The 26,181-nt window shown below is 36.7% G+C and overlaps 3 protein-coding genes across 3 annotated transcripts; all 3 read right to left on the bottom strand.

Annotated features, from left to right (window-relative positions):
- Positions 1–1,083: 1,083 nt before the first annotated feature.
- LOC103443511 (dihydroxy-acid dehydratase, chloroplastic) lies at positions 1,084–7,006 on the bottom strand. The gene is made up of 14 exons (XM_008382384.4): positions 6,115–7,006; positions 5,783–5,854; positions 5,149–5,196; positions 3,946–4,100; positions 3,652–3,846; positions 3,467–3,578; positions 3,277–3,346; positions 3,120–3,178; positions 2,861–2,984; positions 2,693–2,763; positions 2,345–2,446; positions 2,028–2,108; positions 1,547–1,705; positions 1,084–1,461 (listed from the first exon to the last, which is right to left on the bottom strand). Exons 1-14 carry the CDS (start codon positions 6,694–6,696, stop codon positions 1,411–1,413), a joined length of 1,881 nt encoding a protein of 626 aa, XP_008380606.1. The 5' UTR covers positions 6,697–7,006; the 3' UTR covers positions 1,084–1,410.
- Positions 7,007–7,146: 140 nt separating this feature from the next.
- On the bottom strand, positions 7,147–15,234 carry LOC103443510 (uncharacterized). Its single transcript, XM_008382382.4, has 11 exons — positions 14,562–15,234; positions 13,665–13,975; positions 12,835–12,912; positions 12,551–12,653; positions 11,915–12,003; positions 11,410–11,521; positions 10,082–10,135; positions 9,952–10,000; positions 8,823–8,923; positions 8,127–8,242; positions 7,147–8,032 (listed from the first exon to the last, which is right to left on the bottom strand). Exons 1-11 carry the CDS (start codon positions 14,925–14,927, stop codon positions 7,687–7,689), a joined length of 1,725 nt encoding a protein of 574 aa, XP_008380604.1. The 5' UTR covers positions 14,928–15,234; the 3' UTR covers positions 7,147–7,686.
- A 2,597-nt stretch (positions 15,235–17,831) lies between these two features.
- Positions 17,832–20,357, bottom strand: LOC103443512 (polyketide synthase 5-like). Its single transcript, NM_001328985.1, is given in 2 exon segments — positions 17,832–19,082; positions 20,102–20,357. Coding segments are annotated over 2 exon segments (1,170 nt in total). The 5' UTR covers positions 20,280–20,357; the 3' UTR covers positions 17,832–18,090.
- Between the last annotated feature and the right edge of the window lie 5,824 nt (positions 20,358–26,181).

The raw sequence follows: 26,181 nt of genomic DNA, 5'->3' as shown, positions 1-26,181 counted from the left end.
TTAAACTAACTTAATGGACTAAGTTGCACTGGTTTTGTTTGGATTGAACATGATAGGAATAATGAATTACTTGGTACAGTGTCGGACTAAGCTATATACTAAAATATTTGTGGACAAATGACTTTTTTTTTTTTTTTATCATTTTGATTCACTTTTGCCTTAAAAAAAAAAAAACATGTTTGGAACTCTTGAATTTTAACAAACGCTTTTCAGGTTTTACACCTTAAAAACTTGTTTAGTAGGATTATTTTCAAAAAATAAACTCAAGACTAACTTAAAAAAAAAAAATATATATATATATATATATTCTTTAAAAATAAAATTGAGTTTTTAGAGTTTTTAAACTTAAAGCTCACTCATTTTATTTGTTCTCTCTCTCCCCTCTCCTCTCACTCTGGATCTCTCTCCCTTTTTTCTTCTTTCTCTCTTCTCCTTCTCTTTTTTTTTTACTCTCCTCCTCTCTCCCTCTTATCCACTCTCTTCGTTATTTCTCTTTTTCTCTTCTTTCTTTATCCTCCTCCTCTTTATATCCTCTGATCCTCTCTCCTCTCTCTCTTCTACTGCTCTGATCCTTTCTTTTTTACTTCATCCTCTCTCCTCTTTCTCCCTCTCCCGCCTTCTCTATGGATTTTTTGTCCAGTTTAAATTTAAGATCTAAAAATAATTTCAAATTTTATACCAAATAAATTTTTGAGTCTAAAAGAAAATTATTTTTAAGAGATGTTCTTAATAAATGTTTTGAGAAATGATAATTTTTTTTTTGATAGAATACCAAACAGTCCCTTAATTTTTTCACTTCACCACTTTCCTTTCGATACTCTCTAGATGAAATTAAACTCATCTCTCTCTCTCACCAATTTCTCTCACAGAGCACCCTTACCGTTATCACTTACGCGCATGCTAATTGGCTATTTTATTTTGTATTTAATATTTTTTTCTAAAAGGTTAATTATTATTTTGTTATTAAAAAGAATATATCAATGAACTTGTATGAAATGATTACTTGGCTACTCACACACCTCTATTTATGGTCATCTAATCAAATAAATCAAACAGAACATACGGCCAAAATTAAACAAGATGTGTAAAAGGTACGAATTGAGATTAAAAGTTGATTATTAGCCGATAAAATTCTGTTGGAGATAGCAGACAGAAATAAAAACTGAAAAACTAGAGGATAACTTGAAACACCTAGAACCCGCAAAATTGGTACGCACAAACATACGACAAAAGATAGAAGCGGTACAAAGCCGACTGGACATAATATCCTACAAGAGCAAAGCCGACTGGACATAATATCCTACAAGAGCCGCCATAAGCTACACCCAATTGCACACATCCTAAGGGGGTTTGCCAATTTGAGCTTGCCACCACACTCTCTATACCCCCGTCTACGGATATTCTTCACCGTTACTCATCAGTCACGCATCCCTTTGAAGCCGGCTGCACGTTCTTGATGTACTGCACATAAAGAAGATGATAAATTTCTATTAATATAACAATCATAACACGGGAAGGATGGTTGCAGAACAAGATTCTCACATACCTTGTACAAAATTCCACGGTTAGCCTTGTATGGCGATGGAATATAGTTCTTCCTTCGCCTGTCCATCTCTTGATCGGTTAACTGGACATCTATTCTCTTGTTTGCAACATCAACATTGATGATGTCCCCATTCTCAATTAATCCAATAGGACCACCTTCCTGAAAATAATTCACAATGCATTCCATGAGTTCATTTCCCTTTCTTGTGTCTAAGATGTATAAATTTTCTGCCTGTTGCAAATAATCTTGATCGCTGTAACACATTAGTTTTTCATTTTCTTGGTGGAACGGATGACTAAATTTTCATTTTCAAGAACTATTTGACATTAAGTACCGATCAAAGTACCCAAAGTTTTCATGTAGATCCAGTAACATGAAGCTCGCGGAAAAATGCAATCAAAGGAATACACACACAGATAGACACAACCTATCAAGATGTAAAAGCTAAAATCAAATGACATTAATGGAAAGTTAAAAACACCTGTGCTTCAGGACATATGTGGCCAACAACAAATCCATGCGAACCGCCTGAAAACCTACCATCTGTCAATAAAGCAACCTCCTGCAGGACCGAAAAGCAATATCCATTGAAACATCTACTAGGAAACAATAGCTACATACCAACTAAAGCAGTGCAATGTAGCTTGAACTTGAAGGGGTCATGCTGGGATTAATTGCTTATAAAACATAATCATTAGCTTTATTTAAAACACTACTAACAAACAGTGTGAAGCAAAATCATTACAGTTGGATAACTAAAGCAAGTACAACCAGAAAATAGATTTTGAACAGCTGTACCTTTCCCAGTCCTGCACCCATTATTGCACTGGTTGGTGTTAACATTTCTGGCATGCCTGGTCCTCCCTTTGGCCCCTCTCCTCTAATAACAACTACTTTCCCCTGAAGGACAATAAATACAATACAAGAACTTAGATATTCCTTTTCGACATTCAAATTCAATTTAATTAGTAGAACACAATGATGCTGAAAGTAATATGCCTAGAATTCAAACAGAAAACCTCACTAAGATTGTCAAGCACTACGGAAATGTAGAATTTTTGTTTTATCAAAGACCAGAATTTTCTATTGGAAGGTTGTGAACAAATTATTTCCATAGACAAGTGCAATCATGAAACAATAATCAACCTTAAAACTCATAGGATCCTCTGAGATAGCTGCAACCATTGACTCCTCACCTTCAAAGACAAGTGCAGGACCTGGAGTATTTTTAATAAAGAACTCAGCAGTTAAGGGGATTTTAAATTAAAAAAGAACAGAAAAACAAATTACTAAACAAATAACAGAAAACAGCACCAGAGAAATATAGCCCCTCTTTTCCTGTAATTTTTGCTACAGAACCCTCTGGTGCAAGATTTCCATATAATATTTGCAGATGGCCTGTTTTCTTGATAGGGTTTCCCAAGGGCCTTATTATATCCTGAATGAGTAAGAAGAAAAGATAAAATTTAAGAATATAAAGAAAGGCATGAGGCAACCATGTTAGATGTTGGTCTTCATTCAAACACATGATTCAACAGAAAACAAAGTTAATTTGTGAGGAGAGCTATCTTACCTGTCCATTAGCCAAAGGAAGGAAACTTTCTGCATTCTCAGCCACTGTCCTTCCGGTGACTACAGAATGGATGTCCTTATGTTAATGTTATAAGCATTACAACTTAAACTATTAATTCCAAAGATGCAAACAATATGAAGATTCTGAACATGCATACCAGTCATACAATCCCCATGTAACAACCCGTTCTCCAAAAGGTACCGAATGACCGCTGGTGTTCCTCCAATCTATTAAAGAAAACCATTACCTTGCTCATCAAGAGAAATAAGTACCAAATGTACCTAAACAAATGGCATATACACATAAAATATGCCACCAATTGTTACATTGAGTGCAAGAAAGGATACCTTGTGTACATCCTCCATGACATACTTGCCACTAGGCTTAAGATCTGCAAGAAATGGAACCTTATCGCTAACCTTCTGGAAATCATCCAGATTTAATTCCAAACCAACAGACCTGCCAAGAGTCTTGTCAGTTGATATTTTCATGCAAGACAATTATTAGCATCCTGGAGAATCTGGCTTCTCACCTTGCAATAGCAATCAAGTGCAGAACAGCATTGGTTGACCCCCCTAATGCCATAACAATAACCATTGCATTATGTAGTGACTTTGGAGTAATAATATCTCGAGGTTTCAAATCCATTTTCAGTAATTCCAAGAGGTATTTCCCAGCCAATCGGCACTCATCCAGTTTCAATGGATCTTCAGCAGGCGTAGAAGAGCTTTTAGAGAAGGGGTGAAAAACAACAAAGGCAAAAATAAGAATTTGATTGCTTACAGAAATTATATTAAATTAAATTCTGTTCTGAAGGCATCTCTACCTGTAAGGAATAGACATTCCCATAGCTTCAATGGCAGAAGCCATCGTATTAGCAGTATACATCCCACCACAAGCTCCAGCCCCAGGGCAAGAGTTAAGGACAACATTCTTTCGTTGCTCATCGCTTATGGATCCACTTACATATTCTCCATAACACTACGATATCAGTAAAAAGTATTAAAAAAAATCTGTTAAGAATAATTTTTGACTTCGCCACATTGAGAACATAACAATTTATGTTCTGAAACAGCTTTTTATGTTAAAGGCAAACAGCATTTACATAAGCAATTATCGACAAAAAAAAACTGAAGTTTGGGTTGACATTCTACGCCATGACTTTGAATCTAAAATCACAACAGCAAGAATAAGTTCAAAATTTCTATATTCAGGGTAAAGAGGTAGAAAGTACTCTTCATTCAAACAAGTACATATTCTACAGCAACAGCGTAAAGAAGTTTACTTTACGCACATCAGCAAGCAGTTGCCAGATCATCCTTTTCTATTCATGGAAACAAAGACATTCCCATTCAGGGATGCTAAACATGCAGTTGAACAAAAAACCGCCCTGAAAGCTCTCCACAGCCTCCCATTCAGGGATGGAGTTTATTTATTCGGATAACCAAAAAACATTCCCAACACGGAAGGCTTTGCCCTACCATATTTTGTGTGACTATCCCTCTCCAATAAACCTTCATGAATCTTAACATGGATACTAGCAATATTATTAATGAGAACATTGAAAGAACAGCCATTTGTACCAAATGCAAACAAAACTTAGAATCTAGACAATTTTTGGTGATTTAGTCGATTAACTGAACTTGCATGTCGCACTACATTACTGGTCTTGGAAACAAGCTTACCAAAATGAAATGCTAAAACCAAAGAAATCAACTTCTACATGTTAAAATACTGTGGAAGACACAGAATGTGGCCCTTCAAGCATCTAATGGAATAAACGAGAAATTTTCTTCAACTTTGTCACATTCACTGATGGCTTCACAAAGGAAATGGAAAGGGCCAAAACACACACTGTTTCTTATACCAAAGAAACAAAATCAAAAAGAAAACAAGACCATATTTACGAAATACAAAAAAAAAAATAAATAAAAAAAAAATAAAAAGTTAACAGGACACATCTTTATACGCAGAACCAAAAGTAGGCAGCTCTGACATTAGTATTCAAACCTCAAATTAGAAGGCATACCTGAAATGCAGATATTATATCATAAGTATTGCCTTGGAAGTGCCCTGGCTGCAAGAAAGACAAAAGAAAGATAAATAAAACAAATATTATGACTGATAGCCCGCATATTTTTCTATTGTAAAGAATATATACAACAAGCAGATTAATTTGAGAGCAACTATGATGTAGAATCACACAACATCAATCATCAGATAATAGTATAGTAAAGAAGTTATAATATATTCCAAGTTATTGTGGGTTAGTGCCACGGACTCCAATAATAAGAGAAATTATTTCGTAGCAACACATACAAAGTGTATGTACAGATCCAGAAGGTACATAGATTCAGAAATTTAATCCAGAACACGAGCTTAATTTATACACAGCTTATGATATCGAGAAAAGAAGAAAAACCTATTTATATGCAAAAACCGTTGACTATGGAGGAAAAACATGCTCAAGTAAATGATACAGCTTTCCCTCATAAACCTGTTATCTCATGCAAGATCAATCCTAAATAAAGATACAGAAAAATCATTGAGAACTTGATCTCGAATCAAATAATATATGAAAAATAGAACGCTAATCATATACGAAACAAGAATTAATACATAACTCGTACTTTCAGTAAATCAATCAAATAGAGAACTCAAACCTTAATAGTTCCACCATAAATCATAATACTTGGTCGGTTGAGCCTTCCCATCGCCATAATTGTACCCGGCATCTGCAAGAAGTGTGAGCATAAGACGATCCTTTCAGAAAATAAAACTGAAAGTAGTTGAAAGAATCATGGGACGTTTACGGGTGCCTATGAAACACTTGAACTCTTAAGATACCGCATCTCTAGTGTCCAAAAAGACAATCCTTGCTAATTGAAATCGAAAACATAACTTTACAAACGCTCTGAGACTAAGAAGCACAGAACCCACATTTCCATCCACAATAACAATCAGAAATTTAGTAAATTTGAAAAAAAGGACTCACATTTTTGTCACAACCAGGAATGGAGATGTTGCCGTCGTACCACTGAGCGCCCATAACAGTCTCAATGCTATCGGCAATCAAGTCTCGGGACTGCAAGCTGTAGCACATTCCTCTGGTGCCCATGGAGATTGCATCGCTGACCCCGACCGTGTTGAAGCGGAACCCCACCATGCCGGCCTCTTGGACCCCTTCTTTCACAGCCTCCGAGAGGCCTAGCAAGTGCATATTGCAGGTGTTCCCTTCGTACCAGACCGACGATATGCCGATCTGGGGCTTGCTCAAATCCTCCTCGGAGAGCCCCACGCCGTGAAGAATGGCCTGGGACCCACCCTGGGACTTGGGCTCCGTGATGCGGGAGCTGTACTTGTTGAGCTTTTGGTGCTGCTTCGGGGCCGGGGGCGGGGGTGAGTCGACGGTGATGGAGGGCGACGATTGGGCGGCCTCGGAAATGGAGGCTCTGACGGAGAATGGGGGCCGGTGGTGGCGGGGCACATGAGGTGGTCGGGGTAGGGACTTGAAGGCCGTGGAGGTGGCGGCGGTGGCGGGGCGTGGAGATGGAGTGAGGAGATTGGCTTGCATCATGGCTGTGGAGTGTGGAGTGTGGAGTGTGGAGTGTGGAGGTTGGTCTGGGCGTTTGGGCGTTTGGGTTTAGCAAGGGGATTGGGACCCGGAGTTTTCAAACAGGGTTTTAGGGAATGCAATCATGGATGAAAGGAAAGCTAATGCTGCCCTAACTTTATGTATCACGTGCGTGCCGTCGGGTAGTGGAGAGTAGAGACGTGGCAGGTTTTTTCACAATTTTTATTTATTGCTACCCCACTCATACTGGGTGGGGCGGCCGTGGGAGGATTCACTCTCAAAGTTTCAAATAAATTTTGGAGAATTTTAGGATAAGCTCAATCCCCCGTCAGCAAATAATACGTCTCATCGTAGAAATTTTATAATTTGGATCGTAGAAATTTTACAATTACTTGGTAGGAAGCCTTCGCTGTCAGCTTGTCAATCCTAGAACTTCACCTAATGTACCCCAACTTCATTTAATGTAAATCGTATTAACCATCAGTTTCAAAATATCATTGAATGTAAAGACGATAAGTAAGAAATATTGTAAATACGTAAATAAAGCTAAAACAACCAGCAAATTCTAAATGTCTTGGAGGCTAAAGGAAAGGATCCTAAAAGTTGTAAGGCTAAAGGAAAGGATTCTAAATGTCTTAGGGAGAGCGTCCTTTGCATAGTCCTCCTTTCTTCTGAATATGTTTTACGCAGCCACTTGAAGCAGATTTTGGCCATTACTATTAACAAGATATCCTCCAGCCAGAAATGCTAAAAGCAGTTTGCAAATGCCTCCAAACAATCGAGAGAAGTGGGAGGAGAATTGGTATGTTTGGACAAGTCAAAAGTATTGGGCCAAGAGCTCGGGTAACCAATTCTCGCAACCCTCCAACTTCACTTAATGTAAAATGTAAAGCAACACACACGACTAGATAAGATACCATCTGAGTGCATATTTGTTATCCCATCATCAATGCGTTGCTTGATCATGCAACAATACAACTAATCCATTCATGTCTAAAGGAAGTTCCTCTCGTACGAGCCAGATGAAAACCGAGACGATAAAACTTGAGTCATGTTTTCTGAATCCAACTTTACATTTTGCCTCCCACCTGCCAAATCCTTCTCGCGATCCCAAGGTTTCCACGGATGTTTCCCCACCCATTCTTCCTCTGCCTGTTGTGACTGTTGCTTGGATTTTCTTTTCGAACGGCTTGCAGTCTCCTCTTTGTGCTTTTGTACCAATGATTTTGATCGTTTTGCTTTGTTGTATTTGTCCACCAAATCGGCATCTGAACTCTGCCTTTTATTTTCCTCCTCATTCGAAGCAAGGGCTGCAGCCTGATTATACGCTTCTAAGTAACTGCAATGGTAACATAATTGTGTTAAAGAAATGTTTATGTACATGTAATATTTATTTTATGCAAGTGCAAAGCAATCAAATCATGTGTACATACCCCATCTTAGCTTTTTGGGCTCTGTCTGAAGGGGTATCAGTCCATGCACTAGTATCACCACGTCCTTCTTTCGTGCTCTTGTTGAATCTTGTTGATTGCATGCTCACAACACCATGCTGACAAAAAATGAAAAAAAAAGAAAGAATAGGCATTAATAGCTTTGTAACAAGTACAACACAGTGCAGTTCTAGGTTTTGGACCACAGATAATAAGATCTGCGAAAGTGTTTAACTACGGTGGGTAATTTTAAAACAAGCGCTTTGGGTATTATCATATACAATACAGTACATTTTTTATATGCTCTCATTTTTTATATGCTCTCCTTGCTACCAACAATTTGCAAAATGACCCATCTCATGTCATGGTGTGTTTGGACCATGTCCAAATTGTCCCAATAATATCATCTAACACATGCCTATGTATCAGATTTGCGTTGAAGGCACATGCAACCAACCAAATAAGGGAGTTCACCTTTTGTTGTAATTTAGTAAAATTATAAATCATACGAAAATTGCGACTACGAATTTTCCTTGTATTTTCATCATTGCTAAGAGTTTAGAATATGCTTCGATGTAGAGAAGAGAGAATACAGTAAATATCATAGTCACAATCCACAAGGAGAACTCAATTTCGGAAACTTTTGGAATAGAAAAGGGAATTGATACAACAGGATAACAAAAATGAACAAGCACTTACTTTTTTTTCAGGTGGCAGCGTTGTCATCCACTCATCTCTTTTCGGTGCTACTTTAACATCCATGTCTGCTAGGAGTTCATCATCACCCTCCATGGATATTCCTGCCAAAAACTTTCTTCAATTAGATCAAAGTGTAATTTAACAAGTGTTTTAACCAAGAACGGGAAGAAGATTCATGCAAGGATACAAATGTCGGTATCAGTAATATTTTTGTACTCCAAAGTCCAGATTAAAGGAAGTATCAAAATTTACTTCTAAACAATAGAACTTAAGAAAGGTTATCCCATAAATTAGACATGTAAATTCTGTGTATTAGCATATCCACGATAAACATAGGGCATGTAGAATAAATTATTACACTCCAAATATATAAATATGTAAAAGAATCATAGGGAGTCTTGAGACACTCAAGTAGAAGTCCATGGAAAGATGCAAATCCCAAGGTAAAGCTTCATTTTTGGGTGTTGTCAACTTGTTGGAAATGGGGACATAATTATGTTTTGGGAGGATGTTTTCCTGGGAGAAAACTCTGTGGAAATTTTGTTTCCTAGTCTTAAAGTTGTCCAAATTCCACAAAAAAGGCTATTTCTATCCTTATTTACTCTACTGGCTCGCACGAAATCAGATGGAGTGATTGAGGACAACAGCTGGAGAGAAGAAGAGAAGCCCGGGCTTGCTCCAGCCTTGGGTATCACACCAAAGGTGCATTGAAGTCACTCCAACAGATTAAGAAAATTCCAGAACCGCACCAGCCTTTGGCATCACACTGGAGGTGCCATGGAATCACTCCAGGTCAACCCATGCTTCACACACAAGCAGGAAATCAAAAGAAATTTTCACTAAAATAGGCAACTGGGTTTTCTTGAATAAGAAGATAAGAACACATCAGACGGTACTCTGAATCTATCCTACAGTTCATTTACTCGTTCAGCTAAGCTTCCCTGTAACAAATCTTTTTCCAACATGAAAAACATAACATTTGTCTTTTACCAACAACCTCCTCTTGTATTATGCAGTAACACACTAAGGGAGGGTGGAAATGAGGAAGGAAGCTCATGAAAAGAGAATTTGGACGACAAATAGAGATGAAAACCTCCATATCAGAGGAAAAAAACAAAAACTAGCTAACCTTGTAACCTTCTCCATTGTGCTGCCTCACGCATAGCTTTCAACTCAACCTAGAGGGAAGCAAAAGATACAAAGTTAGAGGTGCTTTTTCAGATTATAGCTAGATCCAATGGTCTCGTGAAAATTCATACCTTAAATTTTTCATGTTCCTCCTTGAGTTTAATCTTGTCATCCAGCACTTTACGCTACAACAAACAGACAATGTGGGAAAAAAAAAAAACCAAAAGCCAACATTAAACTTAAAGTTTAAAAGAGTGCCAAATAAAAATCAATCATACCACACATCAAACTTCCTAGAATAGGATCATTTAACTCAATCAGGCATTGATTATATATTTTAAAACCAGTAATTAGGTTTTGATTATGTGAGAGGAGTAAGTTGTATAATTAGGTGGATCACGTCCTTTTTTTCCTTAATGTGATTTCTACTTGTATAAACACCTCTCTGATTTAGAGGAATGATAGATAGAAAATAAGCTAATTATTCACCGAGATACTAACTAATAGGCCTTGCTTGCAATATCATATCATATACAATGCTTTTTGACCAAATCATTTCCAACATTTCATTCAAATTGATTTCTGGCTGTAGAAAATGTTAGAATAAAACCTCATAATGAATGATGAATAAAATGGAAGAATAATAAAAATATTTACATGTATGCCTGGAAGGGAGTTTTCACCGTCATTATAATAAAAGACAATGGAGCCTACCTCCACGTTCTACAAATCAAATACAATGCATTTCCTAAATGATAATTTACTTTTAACATCATGGCTAAACCAGTATTGACAGCAACACTTAGGGGTTGAATAATTTTTCATCTTCCTAGAACAATGTAATTGTGCAGAATATTTCTGCATTCCAAATTGTTGGAGAGACTCATCAGGCTGCTGACCCTAAAAATGGGCAATTTGAGCAAAGAAAGACTTGTACTCAACATTTAACAAATATAGAGTCATATAAACCACTTAAAATAGCTTAGGGTACAAATGTTTTAGATATTCATTATTATTCAATGGGAGAAAAAAAGCTAACTAAAGCAGGGACAACCAATTGGATTGAGAATTATTCTAGTTTTCTTTTTTCTTTTGTCTGATTGAGCAGTATCTTGAGTGAGGCCAATATTGTCTGGGTTCAGAAATATTAGCAAAGCCAGCATCGATCTGTCCCTTTGAATTCTTCTGGTTGTCTTTTAATAGGTAAATGTAGTTTTTTTAGTCTAATCTGCAGAAATATGTTCTAAAAAGGAAAAAAGGGAATTTTAGAAGAGAAACTTTATCCGCCTGAATCCAGGCCACACCTTTCTTGGCATTCTACCATACAGAAGAAATACAGAAATTAAGAAAAGGAACTAAAACAAAACTTGTAGATTCAAACCAATGAACTAATCAGTCACAGTGATCATCCAAAACATAGATATACCTTGTCCATATAATGTCTGTTAAAAAAACTCACCTTATCTGGATCTTGTAGTTCCTTAAAAGCTTTATTCAACTTAACAAATGCTTGGTGAGCTTGAGGATGTGAGCATTTATCAGGATGCACCAAAAGAGACATCTTCCAGTACCTGAAGGTCAGGATGAATTAGTGTATTAATAAATAAGAATCAAAGGCAACATAACAAATTGCATAAGCTCAGAAGTTCACAACCATGTAAAACAGGTAAGATTAATACAACAAGCATAACGCTATAAAGATGTGAATGACCCTATATGACCAGCCTTCATAAACGATGACAAATTTTTTTCTATACACTTGTTAAAAAGTTTATTCAAACTATTTCCACATTTTCATTATAAGTAGCTGGATAATACTGAGAGCATATCAAATACCAAATGTAGATTCAGTTACAGATATATTTTTAAGAACAGAGATGAGTTCAAGTATAAAATAGGGTTCACCAAGCACATCGAATTGTTATTACATCAACAATATGGAAGACAAATATGAGTTGTTATACCTTTTCTTAATATTCTCAGCAGACATATTGTTGTTCGCTCCTAAAATATCATATAGACTATCATCCTCAGCATCCATGATCCTTGTGACCTGATTGGTTACATGTTAGTCGATGAGTTCAAATAATATAAGAACAGAAAAAGGAAAAAGATACACTATAAAGACTACAAATAAATGCTTCTACATGCTTGATGTAAATAAAAAGTACAGTCCAAAGACTCTCACATGGACTGATTTTACAGCAAACACCCTTTGAGACATGATTTTAAATACAAAATCTCTTCCAAAACCTTAAAGCACAATGTAATCTAGCATCTAAGGGAAAATACTGAGATTTCCTTTTGAAATATGGTTATGGTGCATATTCACTCAAGTTCATTTCGTAACCCTCGCAACAACTCATTAACTACTTGTTTAAAGATCAAAACTCTTCCCATGCATAATATACATCTGTCAGTTTCATTTCATGTGCCTATACATGTACACTCATGTGTAAAAGCACATGAAAAAATGAAGGACAATACTGAAGGCTAAGAAGAGATGAATGTAATGATTTAACATGAACTCACTCAACCTAAGGCTAATACAATCTCCTTATTAATTTTGTTAAAGTGTCAGCGAGGTAAGACAACCATACCTCTTCAAACCGCTCAGCTTCATTAGCTGATTCAGTTTCAGCAACCACGGCTGGTGGTGGAGGTCCTATAAAATATTCAGAATCTTCTTCCAACTCAGCTTCTCTGTACATATGTAATAAAAACCACAACATTTCAAGCGGTCACAATGAGAAAATACTATAATCCACCACCACGTCAACAGGTAACCCAAATTATAACTGTAATTCAAAATAAACAAGACTAGAGTAATTGCAAAGTTGTGTCAAAATAATTTGCCAGCTGAATAATCTGTCAAATAAAATACCTGAGCTCAGCCTGTGCCTCCGTCAATTTGGCTGCTGCTGCAAGTAACTCAGCTGATGGCATTGCAGGGCCAATTGTCCTAAAATGTAATGCAAGCAATCAACCAAAAAATAACAAATAAAGGTTCTTTTCTTAAGCAATACATAAGTGTCATTAGATATTCGATCAACATATATCAAGCCCATCAGTACCTGATGCAATATGTAAAACTAAAGATAGAAGTATGGTTACATTAAAAACTTTTACCAATATATTACTTTCAAGAAGAACCCAAATTATGGGGCTGTTTCTCACGAAAAATTACATATTCCCAATAAGAAAAGAGATCCTCTAGCATATCATAGTAGCCCACAACCTAAGCAAAGTTTCTTACACCCAATTTAGTGAATTATCCTGGACTGTTTTACCTTCTGACATTTAGATATTCCCATGTTTATAAAAGAGGAGAGTTTTTTGCCTTCTGAGCTTCAACTTGGCTTACAGCTCAAGTTCTGCACTCTTCATCATTGTTGTCACCATTATCATCCTTGCCTTTGTCCCAAAAACATGAAATTAGGCATATAGATTCTTACCTTTCATTATTGGCTATTTACATAGAGCACCTCAATCAAATAAAGTGCTATTAGCAAAGGGAAACAAATTACCGCAATGGGTTTTCTATGGAACACGTTGATAAAGCAGTGCACAAAAATAGGCTATGAAAATTTAAAAACTAATACAAGTTGGTTGATTCTCGTTAACTGGACTAAAACATTAACTCGCACTTGTGATTTTTTAAATCAAAATAACAAGCAATGACAGACCTATAAAGAGTGAAAACGTAGTTACTACCTTCTTTTAGGACCAGCATCAACATCATCCATGCATCGTACCGTCGTTTTATTTTCATCAACCACTTGATTGTATTCCTCATCTGGTTGTTCTGGATGCACCTCATTCTGTCCAGTTTTAGGTTCTAAAGACTTTTGAATCATAAGCCCAACAACCTCCAAAGTGGGACGAACATTTGAAGGCAACAAAAAGACCCCATTATTTTCTTTGAGGTCTAATGAATGGAACAACTTCTTCAGATGCTTAATCAAAGATCTTTCAGAAATTCCCTTGATGTCAACTGCTTGCCCACAATCAATCATTTCTAAAAGCTATATCAAATAAATGTAATCAGTAACATTCATCACTACAAACAAGAGGTGGAAAAATATAAAGAACCTTGTTAGTGCTCACATTGCAAAGTCGACTATAAAGTAGAACATAAACAACCATATAATTAATCAGTTAGTACGAAACAACTAAATAGAAGTAGTGTTCATATGCCAAGTGCTTGCCCACTGTACCACTGTTTACGAGAAGAATCATTGTACACTATATTTTGTTATTTACTAACAGATTTGAATAAAATAGTCCAAACGACCATCTAACAAACATAAGCATGTTTTTACACAAAACCGAAAAATCAGTTAACAAGCAACACCAAAGAACCGAACCGAATATAACTGACAATCAGCAGAATGTCATGGCTGGAAAAGATTGGAAATTTTCTAGTTAATATTCAAACTTAATCACATAGCTAAACAACAACATAAAGTAAATGATATTATCATCAGTTTCATGGCGGGAAAAGTTTGGTGTTGTCTGTAATTAATCAAATCTTCAGAGTTTCATTTGATACATGAATTCTAATCCAACAATTCTGATTCTGAACAAAATTATTTGGTGGTGTAATTGTACCTGTTTCAAATCATTCCCAACATTGGGAAATTCGATGAACAATTCTCGTAAAACGGGTTGCGGATCGAGCCGACTCCGGCCTGGCTCTGAATCGTCAGCACTCCTCCCAGAACCGGACTCATCGCCGTCATCAACCCCATAAGCCCTCTTCTTCTTCTTTGATTTCCTTCTCTTCGTCTCTCGCTTGCTTCTCCGTTTCTCTCTCCGTTCCTTCTCTCTTCTCGAACCACCGTCGTCTTTTCTGCGACGGTGCCTTTTCGAAGAGCGCTCGGATTCCTCGGAGCTTGAGGAAGGCGATGAATATGAATCGTCGTCGGTTGAATCCTCCAATTGCTTCCTTCTCTTGCTTTTGCTTTTGCTTCCCATTCTGATTTGGATTAGGGGTTAGGGATTAGGGATTAGGGATTTGGGGTTTGCGATCAGAAGTGCAGAAGCAACAATCGATTGAATTTCAGGGAATCCCGGGGGCTGGGGAGCGCCAACTGAAGCGAATCAGCTTTTCTCCTCTAAGTCGAAGGGGACGGACAGAAACGGATGAGAGCAGTTCCACCGTTGGGTTTAACCCGGTGTCTTAAATTTCAGGTCGACCGGCGCCCTTCCAATAACATTGATACTGTCACACTTACCACCTGTCCAATTCATGCTCAATGTTAGATGTGGGATTTTATTACAAGGGGTGTGATATCCACACACCCCATTTTACTTCTCACACACCTTTTTAATTTTCGACCGTCGGATCGGATAAATTGAAGAAGATCAAATAACATAAATTATCAAGAAGTGTGTGAGAAGTAAAATGAGGTGTGTGGATAGCACACCCCTATTACAAAATGTCTTTATGTTAGTTAAAGTAAAATAATTCTATTTAAAGTCCAGCCCATGCGGGCAATTGGGTTATGGGGGAGCCCGTGGGAGAGGGCAAGCAACAACATAGAACCAAACCCAAAATACTGGACAATCATATAATTTCCTGGCTGGAAAAATTGGAAATTTTCTAGTTAATAATCAAACTCATTTAGAGATTCCAAAAATTCCGAATATCCCATCAAAATATATTTGAATTTTTCCGAACTTATTCCATTATATAAATTTTTATACATGATCATAAAGTTTTTTTTTTTAGCAAAAGCATATACCAAATATTAAGAAGTATGAAAAAGTTAGAGAATGTTAAAAAAATATAAATTATATGAATTCCTAAATTATATTCCGAAAATTCTAAGATTACTTATGAAATTTCGGAATATGCCAAAAAATCTGAACTTAAAAATTATGATCTAATCCAATTCTGAAATTTTGGAACGAAAATTAAAAACGTTTTTTTTCTGATTTGATCCTTCTGAAAACACCCTAGTCGTCATCAACCCAACGATGAAAGACGTATTTTGCCTGGCTCCTTTAAGGGATGTTCGATGGACCTGTTGAAACTTGTCTTTTATTTTAAGGGTCGAAAGTGTAATCACGATGTGTAACCGAATCAAATATGGACTAATAGACATGATCATGTATATTTGATCGAATTATTAATGGCAAGTTTAATACCAAAGTATTATGAGTAGCTCATTATGTGACTTAGGTAACGGTTGATATTTGATTCATATGAGCAGACACTGTTAAGTTTGATTCGGTTTCACACTAACAATATACAAAATTAATCAACAATAAACAGTTTGGTTCAGTTTGGTTTGGTTTGGTTTGGTTTAATGGAGGGAAGCCTATTCCAACATATCAATAAAAAATTTCAACATAGAAAAGATAAGTTTTCGAAAGAAATTCATCAAACCAATTAGGACTAAGTTGCAATGGAATTGCTTAAGGGGAGGGATCCCCATTTTTTCAAAAAAATGGGGACACGCTCCCCACTGTTGGATTTGAATTAAATGAAATCCTGTGGTTGAGATTCTATGGCCTGTGTTTTAATCTCAACCACACAATTTCATTAAAGTCAATCTAACGGTGGGGAGCGTGTCCCCATTTTTTTTGAAAAAATGGGAATCCCTCCCCTTAAGCTCCCTGAAGTTGCAATTAACTACAATCTTATGCTAGCAAACAATTTATTACTTCCAATCTCACATAGGCATAAAGTTTCATCAAACCAATTAGAACTAAATTTTAATTAGCTAAAATGCCATGCTAGCATAGTTTCAAATCTCACATAATCATACAATTTCATCAAATCAATTATGACTAAATTTTAATTATTATTTTTAAATAAAAAAGGGGGACAACTGGTGGAAAGTCATGGTTATCCACCATTTTTGGGGGTTAGGAAGACTCACAGAGATATTTTAGCCTCCCCTGACTAAATTTCAATTAGGTAACGGTTAATAGTCACTACAATTTCAAATGTGTATGGCAAGTAGGGGTGCAACTTGGGTTGGGCCAATTCGAACCCGCCTATGTCCAACCCGACTTTAAACCCGAACAAGCGAGTCTTTTTTAGTTATTACCCGCCCCAAACCCAACCCAATTTCAACTCGTTCATTGATTGGGTTGAGTTGGCTTGATCATTTGTTCGTCCATCCCCAACCCAACCTGATTAACCAAACCCGATTGTGGCCCATATCAATTAATACTCATTTTACACCCAAGTGGACCAAGTCCAAAAATCCACATCATTTCTAATAATTTTTTAATAAATTACCCCTTAAATCCATAATCCAATCTGTTGCACCATCTTTTTCCCAAATTGATTTCTTAATTGAGTCGTAAAGGATTTTGGGTTAGACCTAACTAAAGCATAATAAACTTTGATTAGTCAGCCCATACTTATGGTCTCTAAGCCCTAAAATTATATATTAAATTGTTAGTCTCCAAACCCCAAATTCTTTGTTGTCATGTACAACAACTACAAAAGATTGTGTTTAATTGTATGCAGAGGAAAGAAAAAAACTGAAAGAGATGTTTGAATCTTCAAATTCGCAAGTGAGTCTCACAACTAACTTGGACTTCTGTTCAAAATCTTGGATATATGTGTCTTACCGCACATTTCATTGACAAGGAATGGGTGTTACAAAAATGAGTCATCAATTTTCGGGTGGTTCCCACTCAACATCGTGATGAGGTCTTTACACAAGTTGTAGAAACATGTTTATTGGGTTGGGGTATAAAAAAGTTATGTACACTCACAGTTGATAATGCAAGTTCAAATGATACATCAGCAAAAAGTTTGGTTTGAAATGGAGACTTCCCGTGTCCCAAATCAGGGGCAGGGCTCTACCACAATATTTGAAATGGAGATGCAGCTATAAGAGATTATACTACACGAGAGATCAAAGAGTGGTATTATTCATTAATCAATATTTTACTCGATCGTTACAAGCCCAATTAGGGCCTTTTTTCATCGATATTGCAGTAAACAACATGAAAGTAAGGGTCATTCCTTGCGCCAAGTTAACCCCATGACGCCCACACACTTTTCAAACAAAAACAAAATATCCGAAAAGCCAAATTCTAACCAGAAAAAAGTGAAAACAATACATATACGAAGCAGAAGCAGATAGATAAATCAACGCTGATTTTCATGTCTTCAAGCAGCCACACTGTGAAGCACAACGGTCTCGACAGTGAGGCCAGGCCCAAATCCGAAGAGCACGCCCCACTCCAGTCCTTCTCCAGTTGTTTTGAGTCCTTTCTCAGCGGATTTCCTCCTCACCTCGTCCAAAATAAACAAGACACACGCACTTGACATGTTGCCGTAATTAGACAGCACTTGCCTTGTTGCTTCTAGTTTCTCCGGCTTAAGTGCCAACTTGGACTCTACTTGGTCTAGAATAGCAGGGCCACCAGGGTGTGCAATCCAGAAAAGCGAGTTCCAGTCCGAGATGCCTATAGGCTTGAAGGCCTCATTAAGGCTCTTTTCGATGTTCTTCGAAATAAGCCCGGGAACATCCTTGAGAAGGTGAAATGTAAGCCCAACTTCACGAAGATGTCCGTCAATAGCCCCATCACTGTCGGGGAGGATGGTTTGGGCAGCAGACACTAGCTCAAATAAGGGTTTCTCGACTTCGGGCAATGGATCTGCACCAATGATGACGGCCGCTGCACCGTCGCCAAACAAAGCTTGGCCCACAAGACTATCAAGGTGGGTGTCACTAGGCCCTCGGAAGGTGACCGCGGTGATCTCAGAGCACACAACAAGAACACGTGCACCCTTGTTGTTTTCGGCCAAGTCCTTGGCCAAACGGAGGACCGTGCCTCCAGCAAAACAGCCTTGTTGGTACATCATGAGGCGCTTGACGGATGGGCGGAGGCCCAATAGCTTGGTGAGCTGGTAGTCGGCACCGGGCATGTCGACACCGCTGGTGGTGCAAAAGACCAAGTGGGTGATTTTAGACTTGGGCTGTCCCCATTCCTTAATTGCCTTGGTGGCCGCTTCTTTGCCAAGCCTTGGGACTTCAACAACCACCATGTCCTGCCGAGCATCGAGTGAGGGAGCCATGTACTCGCACACAGTCGGGTTTTCTTTCAGAATTTCTTCAGTCAAGTACATGTAACGCTTCTTGATCATAGATTTGTCACCTGAAAATTACATAAACGTCACAAGAAAAGTTAATTACCACACAATTTGTTTTTAGTACAAGTGATACTACTAATCTAAGCTACATCGAGGGAAAGGGAAAGAGTTTGAACTCGTAATGCAATTGAACAAAAATGTCATATCCACTGGCAAGTGGATTGAACGTGTATATATAGTAGGCTATATATTGTAGGCCTCCGGTTTTGCAAATTATGCACTCTATATTGAATCAAAGGCCTAGTGTTGATTGAACGTGTATATATAGTAGGCTATATATTGTAGGCCTCCGGTTTTGCAAAGTATGCACTCTATATTGAATCAAAGGCCTATTGTTGATGTTTTCGAAAAAAAAGAAGACATATTGTTGATTTGAGCATTAAGGTTTTGTCAACGAGAAGAAGGTTTGCTATAGAAATTGTTGGATTCATCATCTTCAATCTCTACAGAGAAGATGCACTATTTTGAGGTCTTGCATAACTTTTTCTTGGTTGATTTTAAAGGTCAGTTTGGTTCTTACATTTACTGAGTTGTAGTTTTGATATTTGTATGATAGTTGTAGTTTGGTCTTTACATGGAATTCACTCCCTAAAACAAAAAGCATTTGAGATGGGGTGATTTGTTTGAGATGACGAAATAATTTTAATATTAATTTGGGTCAATCAGCATTAATTTCTTGCTTTTAAGGAGAGGTCAAAACTTCTTTTGGTTGACCTTTCTCGAAAATAAATTTTATTTTAATTAATTTACAATATAAAATGAAATGTCCATCAATCTTATACCGATTCACCAAAAATATAAACAGTAAATCAGCATACCCCACAGATATGCATAATGAAGTTGTCAAGCACTTCCATGAATATCATGTTAGTGTGTGTACCAATTTGGAATTCGCTTAATTCTAACAATTTTGTAGCAATTTAGCACTTGATCAGCGAAAAAAAAAAAGATAAATTGCAAACTAAACAAAATATATTAATTCACAGAAGGAATATATATGGAGATGAAGTTAAGTAGTACATACACATGCGCTGAAATTTTTCTTTGAGCTCAGTCTTGTGCTCGCTGTTGGTGATACGAAAGTAGTAGTCAGGGTATGTGGCCTGGTCTACACAATTGGAAGGAGTTGCAGTCCCAATAGCTAAGACTGTGGCCGGACCCTCAGCCCTCTGAGCCTTGCGAACTTCCTCGACGGTCACCATTTGTTTTTATATCCGATCGTCGAGAAAGATCAAATACGACAGAGAGTTAAAGCTAGAACTATAGGTGGTGTTGTTAGAGGAGAGGTTGTGACAAAATATTGATTGAAGTGGATTGTATTTATATAAGGAAAAGAGGGGAAAGAGGGTAGATGAGGGTCACGTGATTGACCAATGCATGCCAGCCATCATTGGGATCACCAACAACCATCTGGAGAAGGAGACAAAGGATAATAGGCTTCACCGGCCGGCTAGCACGTGCATTTTTTTAGTTCGGCGTGGATGGTTGCCCACTGAACATTCTCCCAATCAATTATTCATTACAGGAAATCAGATTTTGTATGTCTAAAATATCGATATTATCCTGATATTTTCATCGAAATTTTTGTGTTTTTGGACTACCGATATTTCCTATATCATCGATATTTTAGACCTTGATAGGAACTCTACGTGGTACTAAGTTACTCATGTATTTTACCATGTAATATATAAAGTGTAAAATATTGTACTAATTCATTATATATAAATGATTATGGTGTGTTTAAACTTCTTTCATTAATTACTACATATTTTCTACACTCACAATGTTTGCCAGCTCGCTATATAATCAACTTAAATCAGTTAAATCCATCATGCAATGCATTTCCTTCCAATTTTTTTGTGATAAACTAATAGATAATTGACTAAATAAACATCCTGCAAAGTTTCAATAAAAATTTCTAAGTTTTTCTTAAAATTTCCGTGGTTTTTATTCAATTTTTATCGATATCGATAATATCCCGATTTTTCATCGAAATTTCCGTGTTTTTGAACTACCGATATTTCCGATATCATCGATATTTTAGACCTTGCTTATAAGTAATTGAGTTAATTTTTATATTTTCATTTAATTTTATGATAAAATTTTAACTTTCTTTGTAGTATATAGTAGGTCGTATTTCGTGTGAATACCAACCTAATAGCCACACATGTTCCACATCATCCGATTTATGTTTTTCACGTGCGAAGCTTGAAAATTCATCACACGTGACATGACTGTTGAGATAATCAATTCCACATTGGGGAAATGAGGGACCTTGCATATGGCTCATAAGTAATTTGGCTCCTCCTCATATTGCTTGGTTTTATGGTGAAATCTCACATTTCTTTATATGAACTATATTTCTTCTTAAGTTTCATCACTTTAGCTAACAAATTTAGTAGCTAAAGTGATGAAACTTTGGGGTAAAGTAAATTTTATCACCTCAACTTTGGGTCGCATGACAATCTTATACCTCACCTTTTAAACATTGAAATGTCATATATCAACTTACGAATTCGTTGTAATGTCACTTTCGTAAAAAGGAAAAAAATAATAATTTTTCTGTCAAATATTGATGTGCATTTAATATAAAACTAATATGGTGGCAAAGGAATAAGTTAGTTAATTGGGACATTAGTGTCACTCAGTATTACGGTATTTCTTTTCACTTGTAAGTAAGATGTCTTAGGTTCGAATATCGTGAATGACGAATTCGATACCAAATTAGGTTGGTCATTGTATGGCTTAGCCGAACTCCTCCTCCCTTAGGGTAAAATATATTGTTGTACTCAAAAGGAAAAAATATATATATATTGGGACATTAGTGTGCAAGCACTATGATATTGACTCACTGATATGGTCTAATTTCAACTCCTCCTAAAGTTAGTTACATATAAACTCGGATGTGATACATTAAACTCAGAATTTGCAAATCTTAATTTCAATCCTTCTTTTTATATATTTCTTCTTGTTGTTTATCTTTTTTTTATTTTTTTGGACAATAGAGAACCATTCATTAGGGGCAGAGCCCAAAAGCCATACGGCAGTACAAGGAGAGAAAAAATAAACAAGGCAGAGGAAAGGGAAAAGAGATACAAAACCAAAAGAGGTCTCGCCCAAGCTGAGCCTGGGAAGGAGGCAGAGCACGACACATAAGCGAGGCTGAGGTCCAATCTGCAATCCTTCCCAAACGCAGCCTCCAAAGGTTTAAGGGGGGCAAGGGTAGGGAGACCATCTTTGGATAAAATGTGAACTAGTAAGGAGGGGGCCTTAAGACCCAAATATCAGAGCGCATCCCTCTTTTACATTGCGAAGCAACCCAATCGGCTGCGCAATTCGCTTGACGAGGAATCCACCGCCAGTTGATCGAATGAAAACTATTGGAGAGGTTCCGAATTTGGATTAGTAGGGGATAAATGGTCCAGTTTCCATACTTGAAGTCACCCTTGATGTTGTTAATGAGCTCCAAAGAGTCGGATTCGAAGACCACATCCTACAAATTGTTGTGGATCGCTGAGCGGACAGCTAGAAGGGCAGCCTTTGCCTTAGCTTGGAGGGGCGAGGAAGATAAGCAGGGACTAGAAGCACCAGAGATATGACCTGCATCTCTCTTTAAGGCTAAAAACCAGTCATCAAAGGTTGTGATGCTTGATCTGTTAATTCGATAATTGAGAGAACTAGCAAACCAAACGCCGATGGTCCAAGGACACAGGAAAATGACATGCTCCGTTGATTATGGGAATTCTTTGCATAAAGGGCAGAGCGGGTTTGGGGCAGCCCTCTTGTTGTATAGAGCAAGCACCGTAGGTAACCAATTAGTAGCCGCACGCCACAGAAAGAGTTCAATCTTGGGTAAAGTTTTTTTCTTCCACATCAACTTCCAAAATGCATCCCCAATTTGGTGAGAGCTCTGCGATGTACCCCTGCATAAGTTGAGTTCCAATGCTCTGGGATTATGACAAAAATTATAGCCCGACTTCACTGAGTAAACGCCATTTTTTGTTTTGGGCCAAATTAGTCGATCAGGAGAAGAACCATCCCCCGATACATGTTAACACAATTCTTCTTGTTGTTTATCTGACGGGCACGATTTGTTTTGCAAAAAGGGTGTGACCGATTAATTTGGGGTGAGGAAGGCGACTGAAGCAAAAAGTGGATGACTAAAGACCCAAATATATAAATTAAGAAAGAGATTAAGAAGGTGTGGTGCGGTGTTGTGGGTAGCTTTGGGATTCCATCGCAAAAACCGCATTACTTGAGGACAAACAGAAAGTTTATGTTATGTTCATTCAAAAATTGATGGGATTCATAAACGAAACAATGAAGCAATCCAGCTAATTAAAATGTAGAAGCTGCTGTCGATAGTTGAGTTTTGTCACGAAAACAATCTTATATACAAGAATGTGGAACCGGAAACTGTTCAAAATAATAATGCATACATAATATTGTATTTGGTGGGGGACTTGGAGAAATAGCTCAATTTTTTACTCTAGAATTTTATTGAAATATCTCACATCGATCGTATCTTTGATAAAAGAAGAGTTTAAATATTCTAATCTTACTTCAATTAATACCGAGATTTTTGGTGATAAAACCTTACACCTGACGGATTGTGTAGGTGGTAATTTCTAAGTTAGATACAATATTGGTATTGTTAGAAGTGGCTCTTTGACCAGTCTCTTTAATAATTCTACAAATTTGAACCAAAAGTTTATGATATCTGGGCTTTATCTAGAACTATCGGCTCCGTTGTGTTTTTGTTTTCCCATTGTGATAGCTAGCAATAGGGTAGCACACTTTCTGGCCTCATATGCAGCTAGGCATGGCGGCTCTCATTTGTAGAATTTTGTTGGTCCTGAGTTTGATTTTCATTATTTTGGCATATTGATGTAAATATTTTTATTCCAATTTAATAAAGTCTTACATTCTGACAACAAAAAAATTTATGTAAAAATGACTCCAACTTAGTGATATAACAATATATCTCCTTGGTTATCAAAAAACTAATACACCCCCAATCAAGGCATGTTGAATGACACATGGAAGGTAACAAAGTTATAAAGTGATTGTGATGTGGAAAAGTACCAGTAAATTAAAATTTTACGTAATTAAAATAAGAGTATGCATGTGAGCAAGGTTGAAATCTTATCACAATGCAAAGTTCAACACATAAGTAACGGTGCAGCATAAAGTAAAGAATATTATCATCCTAGTAGTATGGATATTTATACAAAATGGAAATTAACTTCCTACATTTTTTTAAGTGCTAGTCAGCTAATGCCAGTTATTTTTCATCTCCACAAGTGTAACATCCTGTATTTTTAGTTGTATTTGTGGATATTATTATTATTATTATTATTATTATTATTTCTAATTAGAGTGAACCTAAGATAAGCTTTTACATAGTTGTTCACATGTTAAACCTAATAGTGAGAGGTGTCAATACTGTTTTTTCTAATCCATTTTTAAACTTATATTGGTACATTTTTTTCTGGGTAAATTACACTTTACCACCTTAAGTTTGAGGTCTATTGCAACCTCATACAACATCTTTAAAACATTTCACTTTCATACCTCATGTACCATTTTATTTCAATATAATACATCCGTTATATTTTACATCCATTGATCCGTTAAGAGCTGACGTGGTTGCCACGTGGTAAAAAAATAATTTTTTATACATTAAAATTATTATAATATTTACCCTTTAAAAATAATAAATAAATAAAAAACTGGTCCAGAAATCGTCTTCCCCACCCAACCACCCTCACAACCGAGCAAGCTATGGAAAGGGGTTTTTGCGGTGGCCGGAATCATGACCACACTCATCACCTACGACGTTTTCCAGGTCCCTAATTCCCTCGCATTTCTCCAATTCATCGAATCGATCTCCGTTTTCACAGCGGAAATGTTGAATCTTTTGCTTCAATTTATTGCAGGAGAAGATCATGAGAGTGTCGTACGGCGACAACAAGGCATTTTTCAAGTACTCGCTTTTCCTCGTCTTCTACAACCGCATCACGACGTCGGTGGTGTGGAATGGGGTTAGGGATGGGCAAATACCCATTGGTTATAGGTAACCGTGGTTATCCGCCAATTTAAATTTGACGGTTATGGTTATGGGTAACCGTTTAGATAAATAAACGGTTATGGGTATAACCGTTTACCTGTAAAATTTAAATGGACGATTATGGGTATTACCCAAGGTTATAAACGGGTACCCATTTAACCATTTATTTTAATATATGTAAAACTACAAAAAAAAAAAGTTTCTAGCTAAGTTTAGTATCCCGAGACATATTTGGTTATAAAGGGCCATAATATATATATATATATGCCTCACTTGAGAGAAAAATACAGTTGATAGAACGGGTCAATGTTTAATATATGAGATTGAATGTGCTAAAGCATTAGAGTATTCGACAGTTTTGTTTTAGAGTCTTTTGGAGCTTTGGCTAATTCAAGATAATGATTACCTTGAGCTTTTAGAAACATGTTATTGTCGACTAATGGGTACCTATATATATGTATATATATTTAATTGGCCTCAAGTTTTCATTAAATATTTGACCCAAAAATTAGAAATCAATTAAATGACTTGGATTAATGAACATATGTTTCTAAATAAAAATTCAAATATTTATCAAATTAGTTTATTAGCCGACTGATGCGTACTTATATATATATATGTATGTATGTATGTATGTATGTATACAAGAATATTAATTAATCTACAACCATGCATGATTCTTTTAATAGATTGACCGTCAAATAATTGGGAGACATTGCATATATTCATAAATAATATTGCCGTTAATACAAAAATTCATGTTAAATGTATTTATAACGGTATTTAATTGTTAGAAAAAGAAAATTATGACAAATTTCATTTTAATTTTTAAGTTGTTAAAAAAATAGGTAGACGGGTAAAAAAGAAGAAGAGTAAATTGGTTAAAAATAGGTAAACGGGTACGCGGTTATGGTTAAATGGGTATGCAATTATGGGTATGATTAACCGTTTATAAACGGTTATGCGTATGGGTATACCTGTTTATGTAAACACCCAATGGTCTAAACGGTTATGCGGGTAAACACTTAAACGGT

The sequence above is a fragment of the Malus domestica genome, chromosome 04 (genome assembly GCF_042453785.1).
Source record: "Malus domestica chromosome 04, GDT2T_hap1".
Lineage (NCBI taxonomy): Eukaryota > Viridiplantae > Streptophyta > Magnoliopsida > Rosales > Rosaceae > Malus > Malus domestica.
This window is presented reverse-complemented; position numbering and strand designations above follow the sequence as displayed.

Coding starts and splice junctions, on each gene's coding strand:
- LOC103443511 (XM_008382384.4), bottom strand. CDS start 6,696: ATGATGCAAGCCAATCTCCTCACTCCATCTCCACGCCCCGCCACCGCC. Junction 4,101..5,148: donor ATATAATATCTGCATTTCAG/GTATGCCTTCTA, acceptor CTGATATCGTAG/TGTTATGGAGAATATGTAAG. Junction 2,985..3,119: donor TTCCTTTGGCTAATGGACAG/GTAAGATAGCTC, acceptor TTACTCATTCAG/GATATAATAAGGCCCTTGGG.
- LOC103443510 (XM_008382382.4), bottom strand. CDS start 14,927: ATGGGAAGCAAAAGCAAAAGCAAGAGAAGGAAGCAATTGGAGGATTCA. Junction 10,136..11,409: donor AACTACAAGATCCAGATAAG/GTGAGTTTTTTT, acceptor TGTTTGTTGTAG/CGTAAAGTGCTGGATGACAA. Junction 10,001..10,081: donor AGGAACATGAAAAATTTAAG/GTATGAATTTTC, acceptor GCTTCCCTCTAG/GTTGAGTTGAAAGCTATGCG.